The sequence below is a fragment of the Trichechus manatus genome, unplaced genomic scaffold (assembly GCF_000243295.1).
Source record: "Trichechus manatus latirostris isolate Lorelei unplaced genomic scaffold, TriManLat1.0 scaffold00070, whole genome shotgun sequence".
In the NCBI taxonomy this organism is placed as follows: Eukaryota; Metazoa; Chordata; class Mammalia; order Sirenia; family Trichechidae; genus Trichechus; species Trichechus manatus.
The window spans coordinates 6820109-6836268 of NW_004444006.1; the positions used below are offsets into that span (position 1 = coordinate 6820109).

General features: G+C 38.0%; 1 protein-coding gene across 1 annotated transcript in view; it reads right to left on the reverse strand.

Annotated features, from left to right (window-relative positions):
* The window catches only part of TEX11 (testis expressed 11), a 523552-nt gene that overhangs the window by 38814 nt on the left and 468578 nt on the right, over positions 1–16160 (reverse strand). Inside the window, exons 26-27 of the mRNA XM_012556596.2 lie at positions 14308–14416; positions 12888–13008 (exon numbers count right to left, since the gene is read on the reverse strand). Of these exons, the coding sequence (XP_012412050.2) occupies positions 12888–13008; positions 14308–14416 (230 nt within the window). The remainder of the gene's footprint in view (positions 1–12887; positions 13009–14307; positions 14417–16160) is intronic.

Genomic DNA, 16160 nt, shown 5'->3' on the forward strand with positions numbered 1-16160 from the left:
TTTGATTCTAGGAATTTTTTGATTCCATCTTTGATTTCTTTTGTTACCCAATGGTTTTTAAGGAGGGTGTTATTTACTTTCTATGTAACTGATTTTTTTCCCTTGCTCTTCCTGTTGTTAATTTCTACTTTGATGGCATTGTGGTCAGAGAAGATACTTTGTATTATCTCAACGTTTTGGATTCTGTTGAGAGTTGCTTTGTGGCCTAAGATGTGGTCTATTCTGGAGAATGTTCCATGTGTGTTGGAAAAGAATGTGTGCTTGGCAGCTGTTGGATGGGGTGATATATATATATATATATGAGGTCAAGTTGGCTGATTGTGCCCTTTAGGTCTTCTTTATCTTCTATTTCTTTCTAGGCGTTCTGTCCTTTATCGAGAGTGGTGTGTTGAAGTCTCCTACTATTATTGTGGAACTATCAAGTTCTCTTCTCAGTGCTGTTAGAGTTTGTTTTATGTATTTTGGAGCCCTGTAATTGGGTGCATAGATGTTTATTATGGTTATGTCTTCATGTTGGATCATCCCTTTAATCACTATATAGTGTCCTTGTTTGTCTCTTATGGTGGATTTTGTTTTAAAGTCTATTTTATCTGAGATTAGTATTTCCACTCCTGCTCTTTTTTGGTAGCTGTTTGCTTGATATATTTTTTTCCATCCTTTGATTTTTAATAAAATACATCTTTGTTTCTAAGGTGTGTTTCTTGTAGACAGCATATTGTTGCAGCCTTTTTTTTATCCATTCTGTCACTCTCTCTCTATTTACAGGTGCATTTAGGCTATTTACATTCAGTGTAATTATTGATAGGTATGAGTTTATTGCTGTCATTTGGTAGTGCTTTTTTCGTGGTGCTTACGTTTTCTTTGTTCCTCTTAGTGTCCTGTGCTGAATTCCTTTTGTTTTCGGATTTCTTTTATTTTTGTAGGTTTTGCTTTTACTGAAACTTTATGTTTTTCTTCTTTATTTTGATGAGTAGGTTTGTTAACTTTCTTTGTGGATCCCTTGAAATTTACCCTTATCTTCCTAGGTTTGAACCAGTCTATTATTAATTGGTATTGACTTTCCTTCCTCTCCATTAGAAGATTCTATACCTACACCGTTTATTCCCTTTTTTATTGTTCTGATGTTGTTGTCATTTACAGATTAACCTCTCTGGTTACCTATTGTAATTCTTTTGGTTTTGGATAGTCATTGAGAGTTCATTTCCTAGGATGGTATCTGGCTAGTAAGATCCTGCATCCTAGATTCATCCTGTGGTCTGATGTTGTTTGTTCTTAAACTGAAGGACTCCCTTTAATAATTCTTGTAAGTCTGCTTTAGTTATTACATAGTCCCTTAATTTCTGTTTATGTGGACATGTCCTAATTTCACCATCATATTTGAATGAGAGTTTTGCGGGATATGTTATTCTTGGCTGGCAATTTTTTTCTTTCAAGGTTTTATATATGTCATCCCATTGCCCTCTTGTCTGCATGGTTTCTGTCAAATAATCTGAGTTTAGTCGTACTGTCTGTCGTCCGTATGTGACTTGTTTTTCTCTGGATGCTCTCAGGATTCTTTTTGTCTTTGGTTTAGCAAGTGTGATTATGATATGTCTTGGTGATTTTATTTTTGGGTCTATCCTATATGGGGTTCGTTGAGCTTCTTGGATGATCAGCTTTTCATCGTTCATGACACCGGGGAATTTTTCTGTCAGCAGCTCTTCAGTGATCTTCTGTGTTTTCTGTTTTCTGCCCGTGTTCTGGAACTCCGATCACTCACAAATTTTTCCATTTGATTGTATCCCACATCATTCTCAGGGTTTCTTCATTTTTCTTCATTCTTTTTTCTGATTTTTCCTCAAATAAAGTGGTATCCAAGTATTTATCTTCAATTTCACTGATCCTGTCTTCCATTGTTTCAAACCTGCTCTTCAGCCCTTCTATGACACTGTCCATTTCTTAAATCTTGTTGTTTATCTTTTGGATTTCTAATTGTTGTTTTTATATGATTTCTAATTGTGAATTTATTTTGGCATTTTGTTCCTGTATTATTTTCCTAAATTCTTCCATTTTGTTGCCTGTATTTTCCATGAATTTGTCTATTTTTTCCTCATTTTTGTCTACTTTTTGCTTCAACTCTTGCATAGCTTGAATATTAGAGATTTGAATTTCCTGTCAGGTAGTTCTAGTGCCTTTTCTTCTCCTGGAAAGTCATCTGGTGTTTTAGATTGGATGCCTACTGGAATCATCCTTTCCTGTTTTTTAATATGTTTTGATATTGTCTGCTGTCTTCGAGACATTCCGTAGTTATTTTCTTCATGTATTGATTGTAGATTTATTTGTTTTGTCCTGCATTTTTGTTTTATTTGGTTATGTTTTAGCAGGCAGGCTGTGTGTTCTTTGTTGTTTGCTCATCTGTGGGCATGATACATTTCACCTTGTCTAATGGGCAGGGTCAGTCACTCAGCTATGGTGCAGCAGGGCAGTTCTAGTTGAATGCGGAGGGCTGGGATGGGTTGTTTGTGGCACGTACTAGGGCTGACAGGGCGGGCTGGGAATCAGTGCAGGGCAGGTTCCGGTAGGCTGTGCTTGTGCTGCTTGGGGATGTGATGTTCAGCGCATGGTTTAGGTAGGCAGGAAGGAGGGGGGAGATTGTGAGGTGTGGATCTAAGATGGGTATGGGAAAGAAGAAAGAGAGGAGAGAGAAACAGGAGCCAAAAACAAACAAACAAAAAAGAGTGCTAAGGGAGCTTGCCATTGGAGTGGAGAGATGAGAGACCAAGAAATGGAGAAAAAGAAAAAGAAAAAGGGTAAAAGGAAAAAGAAATCCCTCTGTGATCCCGCCAGTGTGGATGTGAAGACTGGGGAAGTGGCTCCCACGCCACGAAGTACATCCTGGCTAGAAGGGGTAAAGGTGTCGCACAGCATCAGGTATTCAAGAGACAGGAAGAGAAGGTAAGTATAGAGAGAGACGAGAAACTGAGAAATGAAGAAAGACAAAAAGGGAAAAAGACAGAAAAGAAAAGAAAACAACAACAACAAAAACAAAGCAAAAAAACAACAACAAAAAAGGAAATGTCACCAGGGATCCCACTGTGCTCCTTTGCAGACTGAGGAAGTAACTCCCAAGCTGCGTAGTACAGCCTGGCTAGAAGGGTGTCTGGATCCGAGAAAAAACAAACAAATTAAAACAGAACAAATCAAAGCAAGCAAAGAAACAAACAAAAAGCCACAGGGATCTGATCTGTGCGGCGGCACGGGCTGGGAAGCAGTTCCACAGTTGAGTGGCATTTCACAGCCTTTCAGCAAGAAGTAAAGATGGCATATGGAGCCAGGTATTTGAGAGAAAGGAAGGAGAGGTAGTGAGAGGTATGGAAGAAAGGAAAAGAAGCGAAAAAAACCACAGCAGCAACAAACAAATGGCACTCAGGGAGCCGGCCAGTGTGGTTGGGTGGAATCCAAGCGGCACAGGATTCAAGCCAGTGCCTCCTGGCCAAGAGACTGTGGCCACAGGAAGCAGAGGAGGCTGAGCAGGGGTGAAGAAGTGTTGGGGGTGGGAAAGCATATATCGCTGGTTACTGGTTGTTCTGTCTTCTGCTGAGAGCTCCATGAAGCTGCTTTTCCATACTACCTCTATGACAATCTCCAAGAGGAGTCCAAGATGGCAAATTCGTGCTGCGTTAGCTGATAGGGGACCTCTGCATATATCTCTCCTCACTCTCTGTTCTCTGTCAGTTTCTCATTCCCTTTGGTGCTTGGCTGAGTTCTTTATCTCTTCACTTGATGCTGAGGGCTTCAGGATTGACATTTGTCTCTGTTTGACTTAGGTTTTTGGGTCTTTGCTATGGAGGGACAGCATGTTGCTTCTGTCTACAGTGCCACGTTGCCTGGAGGTTAAGCGTCACAAATCTTAATGTACCTACAAATCAGTTGGGGATCTTCTTAAAATGCAGATTCTGATTCAATAAGTCTGAGGTGGGGCCTGAGATTCTGCACTTCTAACAAGCTCCCAGGAAATGCTGATGTTGCTTGTCCTTGGACCATACTTTAAGGATTAAAATAATAAGAGAATGCAGCTCTGTAGTTTGTATCACTTCAGTTTCCTTTGTAGAAGAGGCTAATTTCCTTTGAGTTTCTTCTTGGTTGCATGACAGGCCTTTGTAACTCTGATGTCAGCTGTGAAGATTAGGTTTGTCCCTTCTCTTTAAGTTTATGCTCCCCCCCTCATTATCTATGCTTCTGCATAGTCTCAAAAACAAACTAGGAAACTTTCACTTCCATGAGATAGAGTAGATGTACTTAGGCTTATTTGTCCCACTAAGTATAACTAAAAACCCTGACATTATATATGAAACAAACTTAAGAAGAATCTGAAAGGTGGAGAGAAGAAGGAAAGCTGGCTAAGTGACCTTGAGACCAAGGAAGGACACAGTGGTGAGCTCCCTGGGTTTTCCTTTTGCTTCATATACAGCAGACTTGGTGCTAGAGATGTCAATGGGCACAGATAAAAAGAGGCCCCAAGAAAAGTCTCTTCTCTCTAGCCAAAGATGAGGAAAGGGGAACATAGCAAGACAGAAAATTTTTAGATAATAATTGCTGTTACTCTAGCCAAACACCACACACACACACACACACACACAAAAAAAAAAAAAAAACACAACCTGTGTCCCCACCACCACCCACTCCAGCAGAAGCCAAGCGAGGAAAATAGACCCCTGTTCTTGCAAGGCTGTAATGAGGCACTCCACTCCCCCACCTGGGTGGTGTCAGAGAAGGCCAAGAGACTTTCATCCCCACTGGCTGGTAACAAGGGTATCCCTCAGTCCCCTTGTGGTGTTAGTGGATCCTGGATTTCCATCCCCACCCAGCAGTAAGAATATGCCATTGCCCTTTCCTGCTGGCATAGTGTCAGAGGAGGATCAAAATCTGCAAACACTTTTGGAGAGTCAGGATTTTCACCATCACCCAACAGTAATGAGGCCACCCCCACAATGGAGTCAGTGGAGACCACATGGGGATCTGGAACTCCCATCTCCACCCAGCTATAACAAGGAACCTCACCCCCACCTCCACCTGGCAGTAATGAGGTAGTGCCCCTACCTCCCCTGCCAGAGATGTGTCAGAGAATACCAGCTTAAATACAAGGTTTAAATGAGATTCTGTGTCTCATAACATAACATAAAAATGTCCAGATTTCAATAAAAAATTACTCATCATACTAAGAACCTCAAACTGATCGAAAAAGACAGTCAATTGATGCCAACATCAAGATGACAGAAGTGTTAGAATATCTGACAAAATTTTAAAGTAGCCATCATAAAAAGACTTCAATGAACAGTTATGAACATACTTCAAACAATAAAAAAGGAAATCTTCAGGAAAAAAAAAGAAAATCTCACAAAAACAAAACAAAACAAAATCCTAGAAGGTATAAAGAACCAAATGGGAATCTTAGAACTGAAGAATACACTATCGGAAATAAAAATATCACTGGATAAATTCAACAGGAGAATGGAGGAAACAGAGGAAAGAATCATTGAATTTAAAGATAGAATAATAGAAAACATCCAATCTAAACAACAGAGATAAAATAGACTGAAAAAAAAAAGAATAGAGCCTCACGGACCTGTGGAACTATAATAGAAGATCTAACATTCGTGTCTGAAGAATTCCAGAAGAAAAGGAGAAAGAGGGTGGGGCCTGAACAAGTACCCAAAGAAATTATGGCTGAAAACTTACCAAATTTGGCAAAAGATATAAAGTCACAGATTCATGAAGCTGAGTGAACTCCAAACAGTATAACCACAAAGAGGTCTGGCCCAAGACACATCATAGTCAAATTTCAGAAAACTAAAGACAAAGAAATAATCTTGAAAACAGCTAGAAGAAAACCAACACTTATAGGAAAAACCAATTTGAATAACAGTGGATTTTTTATCAGAGACCATGGAGGCCAAAAGAAGTGGCACAATATTTTTCAAGTGCTGAAAGAAAAGAACTGTCAACCCACAATCCTTTATCTGGTGAAAATATTCTTCAGAAATGAAAAGGAAAATCAAGACCTTCTCAGATTTAAAAAAAAAAAAAAACCTAAGAGAATTTGTCACCAGCAGACCTACCCTCAAAGAATGGCTAAAGGAAGTTCTCTAGACAAAAAGGAAATGATAAAAGATGGAACCTTGGAACATCAGGATGGAAGAAAGAAAATTAGGGGTAAATACAATAGGATTTCCTCTTTTCTTGAGATTTTAAGACTGTGTTTGAAGGTTGAGTAAAAATTATAACACCATCTCATGTAGTTCTAAATGTATGTAGAGAAAACTTGGAGATGATTATATTATAAGAGGAGTGTAAAGGGACATAAAGGGGGGTAAGGTTTCTATACTTCACTTGAGCTGGTAACATGACAACAGCAGAAGGAGATATACATATATATATTATATATATTCATACATACATATACATATATAGTTGTTGTTAGGTGCCATCGAGTTGGTTCTGACTCATAGCGACCCTAAGTACAATAGAACGAAACACCATCCAGTCCTGCATCATCCTCACAATTGTTGCTATGCTTGAGCCCATCATTGCAGCCACTGTGTCAATCCATCTTGTTGAGGGTCTTCGTCTCCTTCCCTGACCCTCTACTTTACCAAGCATGATGTCCTTCTCCAGGGAGTGATCCCTCCTGATAACATGTCCAAAGCATGTGAGATGTAGTCTCACCATTCTTGCTTCTAAGGAGCATTCTGGCTATGTTTCTTCCAAGACAGATTTGTTTGTACTTTTGGCAGTCCATGGTATATTCAATATTTTTCACCAACATCGTAATTCAAAGGCATCAATTCTTCTTCTGTCTTCCTTATTCACTGTCCAGCTTTGCTTGCGTATGAGACAATTGAAAATACCATGGCTTGAGTCAGGTGCACCTTAGTCTTCAAGGTGACATCTTCACTTTTCAGCACTCCAAAGAGGTATTTTGCAGCAGATTTGCACAATGCAATACATCGTTTGATTTCCTGACTGCTGCTTCCATGGGTGTTGATTGTGGATCCAAGTAAAATGAAATCCTTGACAACTTCAATCTTTTCTCTATTTATCATGATACCATACCTAGAGCATTGCATTGGGCAAATCTACTGCAAATAATCTCTTCAAAGTATTAAAAAGCAAAGATGTCACCCTGAAGACTAAGGTGCACCTGACCCAAGCCATGTTGTTTTCAATCGCCTCATATGCAAGTGAAAGCTGGACAATGAATAAGGAAGACAGAAGAAGAATTGATGCCTTTGAATCATGGTGTTGGCAAAGAATATTGACTGCCAAAAGAATGAACAAATCTGTCTTGGAAGAAGTACAGCTAGAATGCTCCTTAGAAGCAAGGATAGTGAGACTTCATCTCCTATACTTTGGACATGCTATCAGGAGGGATCAGTCCCTGGAGAAGGATATCATGCTTGGTAAAGTAGAGGGTCAGCAAAGGAGAGGAAGCCCGTCAATGAGATGGATTGATACAGTGGTTGCAACAATGGGCTCAAGCATAACGATTGTGAAGATGGCGAAGGACCCGGCAATGTTTTGTTCTGTTGTACATAAGGTCACTATGAGTCAGAAACGACTCAATGGCACCTAATAACAACACACCTAGAGCAACCACTAAAAAAAGCTATACCAAGAGATAGACTCAAAAGTACTATTAAATAAAGCAAAATGGAAAGGCAAGAAAGAGAAAAGAGAGAAATGAAAAACAGTTGAGAAAAAAAAATAATGAAACGACAGACTTAAGCCCTAGCATATCAATGATCTAAATAACCAACTAAAAGAAAGAGATTGGCAGAGCGGACTAAAAAATATGCTATCTACTAGAAACTCATTTCAAATGTAACACAGGCAGATTGAAAGTAAAAGGATAGAAAAGGGTATATCATGTAAACATTAATCAAAGGATAGCAGAAGTGGCTGTATTAATATCAAATAAAGTAAACTTCAAAGCAAAGAAAATTACCAGAGACAGAGAGGGACATTATATAATAATAAAAAGGGTAGATTTTCCAAATATACATAGCAATCCTAAATGTGTAGGATTTGGAACAGAGCTGAAGAATATGTGAAGCAAAAACTAATAGAAGTGAAAGGATAAATAGATAAATCCACAGTTATAGTAGATGAGTTCAACACTCAACAATTGATAAAACAACTAGGCAGAAAATCAGCAAGGATATCCAAGAACTCAGCAACACCGTTGTCTTAGTTTCCCAGCACTGCTGTAACAAAAATACCATAAGTGGGTAGTTTTAAAGAACAGAAATTTATTTTCTCACAGTTCTGGGGGTAGAAGTCTAAATCAGGTCATTGACTCTAGGAGAAGGTCCTCTTCTTGTCTCTCTCAGCTTCTGGTAGCCCAGGGCATTTCTTAGCACTTCTTGGCTTGTAGATGGGTTCTGACATGGTCTCTGTCTTCCGCTGTGTAACTCTGTGTCTGTACTCGCTTTATTAGATACCACTTAAAAGGGATTAGGTTTAGGACCCACCCTACTCTGTATGACCCCATTTACATAACAAAAGAAAAACTCTATTTCTAAACAGGGTCACATTCGCAGATAGGGGTTAGGGGTTAGGACTTAGACATACCTTTTGGGGAGACACAATTCAATCCATAACAACCATCAACCAGTGGGATCTAATCAACATTTATAGAACACTCTTCCCAACAACTGCAGAATACACATTCTTTCAAGTGCCCAGGGAACTTATATTAAGACCATATCCTGAGCCATAAAACAAACCTCAAAAAATTTAAATAACTGAAATCATACAGGCTGTGTCCTCTCTTTACAATAGAATAAAACTAGATTTCAATAACAGAAAGATAACACATCCCAATGCATTTTATGAAGCTACAATTACCCTGATACCAACACCAGACAAAGACAGTAAACAAAAAGAAAACTACGGACTATATCGCTGATGAATATAGACACAAAAACCCTTATTAGCAAACAGAATTCAACAATATATATAAAAAATTATACATTATAACCAAGTGGGGTTTATTCCAGGTATGCAAGGCTGGTTCACTATTTAAAAATCAGTCACTGTGTTCACATGACCATATTAATCAATGCAGAAAAATCGTTTGACAAAATTTAACACTAATTTATGGCAGATACTCTCAAGAAAAAGAAATAGAGGGTCACTTCCTTAACTTGATAAAGAGCATCTACAAAAATGTACAGCTAACATTATAGTTAATCACAAAAGAATGAAAGCTTTCCCCTAAGACTGTGAACAAGGCAAGAATGTCTACTCTCATCACTCTTATTCAACTTGATTCTGGAAGTTCTACCATTGCAATATGGCTAGAAAAGAAAATAAAAAGGCAGATATATTGGAAAGGAAAAAAATACAACTGCACCCATTTTCAGATGACATGATTGTCTACATAGAAAATGCTAAGGAATCTACAAAAAAAAATCAAACCAATAAGTCTGAGTTCAGCAAGGTTGCAGGATACAATTAACTGTATTTCTATATATTAGAAATGAAAACATGGACACCAAAAATAAAAATACAATGCCATTTACAGTCACTCAAAAAGACCAACCTGAACCTCTGCTTTGAACTGAAATTTCCTAGCAGAAAGCAGGTAGAGAAGATGTGTGTTATGGTGTAAAAAACCCTGTAACTGAGGGCAGAAGACTTGGGTTTTCGTTCTGCCTCTGTCATTCATTAACCATATGACCACAACAAACTGGTAACTTAACCTTTTCAATCTTGCTTTCCTCATTTATGAAGCAAAGATAGTAATACTAGCACTGTCTACTTCATAGAATTGCTGTGGGGCCTGGGGGCTGGGGAGCACGTGAAATAATGGATATGAGTGCTTTGTAAACTGTAAAGCACTATTATGTGAGGCATGAGACATTATATTTGTACAACAGTCATTTTGCAGTGTATGGGGGTGGGCACTTAATAAAGGTTATCATGGGGTTGCCATGAGTCGAAAACGACTAGACGGCAACTGGTTTTGTTTTGTTTTTGCTCAGTAAATAATAAAGGAGACACATAGCACATTTAATCAAACAGGAAAAAAGCAACATACACTATACAAAGAGTCAAGAGGATTATTAAATTCACCTCTGCATAAAAAAGCTAACTATCCAATCATGTTTCAGGGGATGAGCAATAATGGATGGGAAATTTGTCTAAAGAAAAGCATTAAGCTCTCTAACAAGCAACCTAAGAGCCAGACAGTTATAACTGTAATGTATTAGATAGAATAAAAGTGGCAAAACCAAAATCCTCAGAGAAGTTTTGGCCTTACTAGAAGAGCATAGAAACCAATTTGGAGTTCTAGGATAACCTCATTTTAGTGTATAAATTACTATGGCAAACAAACCTGAAAGTCCAAATGAGGCTCATAGCTTATAAATGGAATTTACTCTTTTTCCCAAAAGTTAAAAAAAAAAAAATATCCAAAATGTTCAACGCGAAACTTAAAAACAAACAAACTTAAGTTCACACAGCCATAATTACATAGTTCAAGGAGAATTCTAAGCTTCTGTAGGTCAGTGGTAGTTTGTACCATGTTGTCACCCTACTCTATTGTTCTACCACCTGTTCTGGTGTGCAGATATTTGCATATGAAGTAGCAGTAGAGCCCAGAATGGAGTCAGGATTCTTAGCTATTAACATGGCCAAAATAATGACTTTCCACATAACTTTAGGCAAGCCATTTAACTTTCTTAACGTTTTATAGCGCCCTTATAATAACAATGGAGCCCTGGTGGCATAGTGGTTAAGAGCTCGGCTGCTAACCAGAAAGGTTGGCAGTTCGAATCCACCAGCCACTCCTTGGAAACCCTATAGGGCAGCTCTACTCTGTCCTATAGGGTCACTATGAGTCGAAATCGACTTGACGGCAACGGGTTTGGTTTTTTTTCTTTTTGTTTTTATAATAACATGTGCATGGGCTGTTAAAGTTTACAACAAATATGTTATTTCAGTTGATCTTTACAGCCCCGGTGTGAAGGATCAGAGAAGGTACTATTCTCATTTTATGAATGAGAAAACTGAAATCAAACAGAAGAGAAGGGCTAGCCATATGCAAAAAGCAAATAAGTGAAAAGCTACTTAGATTTTTACTTCACATTATACATGAAAATTCACTCAAAATGGATCATAGACCTAAATGTAAGAGATAAAAGTATAAAACTTCTACCAAAAAACATAGAAGAAAGTCTTTGTGAACTTGGGTTAGGCAAAGATTTCTTAGATATGACACCAAAAGAACCACTCATAAAAGAAAAAAAATGATAAATTTGACTTCATGAAAATTCAGAATTTGCTCTCCAAATGATCCATTAAGAAAATGAAAAGACTGGGAGAAAATATTTACAAATCATATATCTGATAAAGGACTTGTATCCAGAATATATAAAGAACTCTTACAACTCAGTGATAAGAAGATAAATAACCCAATTTTTAAAAGTGGGCAAAAGAATTGAATAGATATTTTCTCAAATAAAATATACAAATGGTCAATAAGCACATGAATAGATGATCAACATCATTAGCCATCAAGGAAATGCAAATTAAAAATACAATGATATACCACTCCACACCCACTAGGATGTTATAATAAAAATGACGGACAATAACAAGTATTGACAAGGATGTGGAAAAATTGGAATCCTCATACATGGCTGGTGGGAGTGTAAAATGGATCAGCCACTTCAGAAAGCAATTTGCAGCTTCTCAAAAAGTTAAACATAGAGTAACCTTTTTGTTGTTGTTGCTAGCTGCAGTAGAGTTGGCCCTGATACATACTGACCTCATGCACAATGGAACAAAATGCTGCCTGGTCCTGTGCCATCCCCAGGATTGGCTGCAGATTGGACCAGTAACCATATGACCCAGAAATTCCACTCTTAGGTACATACCCAAGAGAACGGAAAATACCTGCCCATACAAAAACTTGTACATGAATGTTCTTAGCAGCATTATTCATAATAACTAAAAAGTGGAAACAACCCAAGTGTCCATGAACTGATGGACGGATAAACAAAGTGTGGTATACCCATTCGGTGGAATATTATTTGGCAATAAAGAGGAACAAAATACAGATACATGCCACAACATTGATGAACCTCAAAAACATTATGCCAATTGAAAGCAGCCAGACATAAGAGACCACATATTGTATGATTCCATTTATATGAAGTGCCCAGGAAAAGAAAATCTATAGAGACAGAAAGCAGATCAATGGTTGCCTAGGGCTGAAGGTGTGGGCAGGGATTGACTGTAAATGTGCAAAAGGGAACTTTTTCGGGTGATGGAAATATTCTAATACTGGATTGTGGTGATGGCTGCACAACTCTATAAATTTACTAAAAATCATTGAATTGTACACACACAATGAGTACATTTAATAGTATGTAAATTATTTTTCAATAAAACTTTAAAAAAATCACTGAATAAATCTGCACTGAGAAGAAAAAAAACAACAAAAAACAGATGAGGAGGGACTAAACTACAGGTCTTCATTGTTCCTTCTATTCTATCACCTGCCTCTGAGAAATCGTGAGAATAACATTAAGCTGTTTCAAAAGGTTAGTATCATCACAGGGAAAGTAATGACTCTACCAGGTTTTGAAAATACAAAATAACTAAAAATACCAGGAGGTCCTGCTATTTTGATCTATTCTATAGTATACTTGTTTTAGAAAATTTCTACTTTATTTACATTTCATACACCCAGGGAAATTTTGTAGTGTGTAACTACATGGTAATATGACTTTATTTAACCTAAAACATATTAGAAAGCATCACTCTACGTAATTTCTAATACACAAAACATTTCAGTTCTTTAAAATGAGCTGAAAGTTTAATATTACTTTTTTACTTACTGTGTGGCTAATAAGGCTCAGAGCATCTTCAAAATAGCCGAAAACTTCTTCCAGGGGACACAGCTCTGCATCTGACACCCCATCTGGCGCTGAGAGGTTAATCAAGTTGTGCATACATTTGCTGGAAATCAAAAACAGAAAAACTCATCCCATAAGGAAAGAGATCATTGGCTTCATGGCTAAAATAAGAAAAATCTGGATCTCATCACAGACTATAAGAGCTTCAAAACACTTTGGAAAGCAGTTTGCAACTCCTCTGTTCTTGCCTCAATTTTATTTGGCCTCCAACCTCAGAAGACAGATTTTTGAAGCTATAAAAGGGGCAGACCAATCATTCCTTTTATCATGCTTACAGTTAGTTGTCTTTCAGTCTTTTTTAGCTTCCTGCCCTAAGGAGATGTGGCTGGTTACTATAATTTGTGAGCTGGTTCAATTTACAAGCACTTTAAAGCAGCTTGTTACATTCTCTAATGGGCAAGGGAATTGGGATTTTAATTGGGAATAATTCCAGAAGAACTGTCTCTTATGTCTCAGAATAGGAAGATTGCAATGAAGTTTTTCAGAGAAAAAAAATCACATAACATATTTTTCCCTATGTCTGGGCAGGGGTGGATTATCCAATAATATGTGAAACCCAGGAGAAATTGTTTACTACAGATTAGTAAATAAGCACAAGTAAGCCCATGCTTACCTTGCTTACTGGGTCATCCGTCCCTGTCAGGGATTGTAAATTTGAAAACAGGCTTTGATTCTGTAGGAAGGTGCTGTGGGGTTGGGAGAGAGACAGATGCCAGCCATACCTAGAAGCAGAATCTTTGATGTGGTGAGAAAATGTGAAATTGTTCACTACAGATGATCTGGAAGCAAGGTAAGCACTGTGCTTACCTTGCTTATTGAATAATCTGTCCCCGTGTCTGGGCATAGAAAACATATACAGTCTCCAATAAAAAATTTTTATATTATGTATAGCACTTATTGGTCTTTAAAGAAAGGTGCTTAGAAAAAAAATTTGAGGCAAATAATAGCAAATTGTTAACATCTGTTAAATTTGGGTGATGGATACATTGATATTTGTTATATTAATCTCTATTTCTCTGTACACTTGGAATGTTTATTATTAAAACAAAAGTGCTTAGTAGTTATACACTTAGACTCACACAAAGAAGCAAAATTTCCCCATCTTTTTCTCCTTTGGGAAAACCAGACTCCTTAATCTTGCTAAATAATTCTTGGTCTGTAATGCAACTCTTAATATAGAATTGTTCTGAGGACTTTTTAGGCCAGGAATTACAGGCGAGTGCCTCCCCCCAGTCATCTTTAAGTCAGGCCAGTTGAGTGTGAATGATGACTTCTGGGGCATTGACTATATCTCTTTTGACTATGAAAAAGCCTGGACTAGGTGCTGAATTATATTACTAACCTGTATTTCAAAACATCGATTGAGTCTTTCTTTTTGTGGAGCAATAAAGCCCTTTTCAAGGCCTTTAGAGCAATGGAAGGATAGTGTGCAGGTGTTTCCATTGCTAATGCTACAGGAAGAAAAGAAAACAGTTTTTGAACACCATAATCTTATCCATCATAGTTTTTATCCCAGGCTACAATTTGCTTTCTCTAGCTAAACTGGTCTGAAATAGATTTACAACAACAACAACAAAACACAAAACAAAACTAATTTTATATAATGATGAATCTACAGATACTTTCAGAGATAGCTTCTACTTTTTGAACAGAGTAACATGGTAGGATTGCCAGGTTACATCCTTTTTTAGCAAACATCAACAGAGAAACTACTGTTTCTGTGACCATGCACATAATCATACTGTGAAGCAATAATCTTGTGAATTAGAGTCAAGAAGAGGCACACTAAGTAGGAAACAAAGCACATCTGTAAAAGGACATAATAAAAAACAGATTTATACTATAATATACTTTTTTAAAATTATTTTGCTGTTGAGAATACACACAGCAAAACACACACCAATTTAAGTCTCCACATGTACAATTCAGAGACACTGATTACATTCTTCGAGTTGTGCAACCATTCTCACCCTCCTTTTCTGAGTTATTACTCCCCCATTAACATAAACTCACTGCCCCCTAAGGTTCCGATCTAATCTTTCGAGTTGCTGTTGTCAATCTGGAGCCCGGGTAGCACAGTGGTTAAGAGCTATGGCTGCTAACCAAAAGGTCGGCAGTTGAAGTCCACCAGCTGCTCCTTGGAAACCCTATGGGGCAGTACTACTCTGTCTTATAAGGTCACTATGAGTTGGAATCGACTTGATGGCAACATGTTTGGTTGTCAAATCTGATGCCATATGGATAGATCTTAAAAGAGCACAATGCTCAAGGCAGGCATTCTTTACTAGTTGTCTTAGTTATCTAGTGCTGCTATACTAGAAATACCACAAGTGGATGCAGGGGCAGATTATCCAATAGGCAAGGAAGCATGGTGTTTACCTCGCTTACCAGATCATCTGTAGTGAACAACTGCACATGGGTTTTACCACATCAAAAATGTGCAATTGTTAACTACAGATTAGTAAGTATGCACAAGTAAGCCCATGCTTACCTTGCTTACTGGGTCATCTACCCCGGTTGGGATTGAAAATTTGAAAAGAGGTTTTGATTCTGTAGGAAGGTGCTGTGGGGTTGGGAGAGAGATGCCAGCCATACCTAGAAGTAGAATCTTTGATGTGGCTAGAAAATGTGAAATTGTTCACTATAGATGATCTGGTAAGCAAGGTAAGCCCTGTGCTTACCTTGCCTGCTGGATAATCCACCCCTGAGTGGATGGCTTTAACAAACAGAAATTTATTTTCTCACAGTTTAAGAGACTAGAAGTCTGAATTCAGGGTGCCAACTCTAGGGGAAGGCTTTCTCTCTGTGTAAGCTCTCGAGGAAGGTCCTTATCTCTTCTGAGCTTCTGCCTCTGGGCAATCTTTATGTGGCTTGGCATCTCTTTTCCTCCATCTCTGCTTGGTCACTTGCTTGTTTAATCTCTTTTATATCTCAAAAGAGATTAACTCAAGACACACCCTACACTAATCCTGTCTCATTTGCATAACAAAGAACCTATTCCTAAATGGGATTATAACCACAGGCATAGAGGTTAGGATTTAAAACACATAGTTTTGGTGGACACAGTTCAATCCATAACACTAGTTAAGTTAAACTATTGTTTGTTATTAAGCAGGGCTTCAAATCGGTTCATTCTGGTTCAAACCGGTTCATTCTGGTTCAAAGCCATGATGATAATTTGCATTTACACCCCAG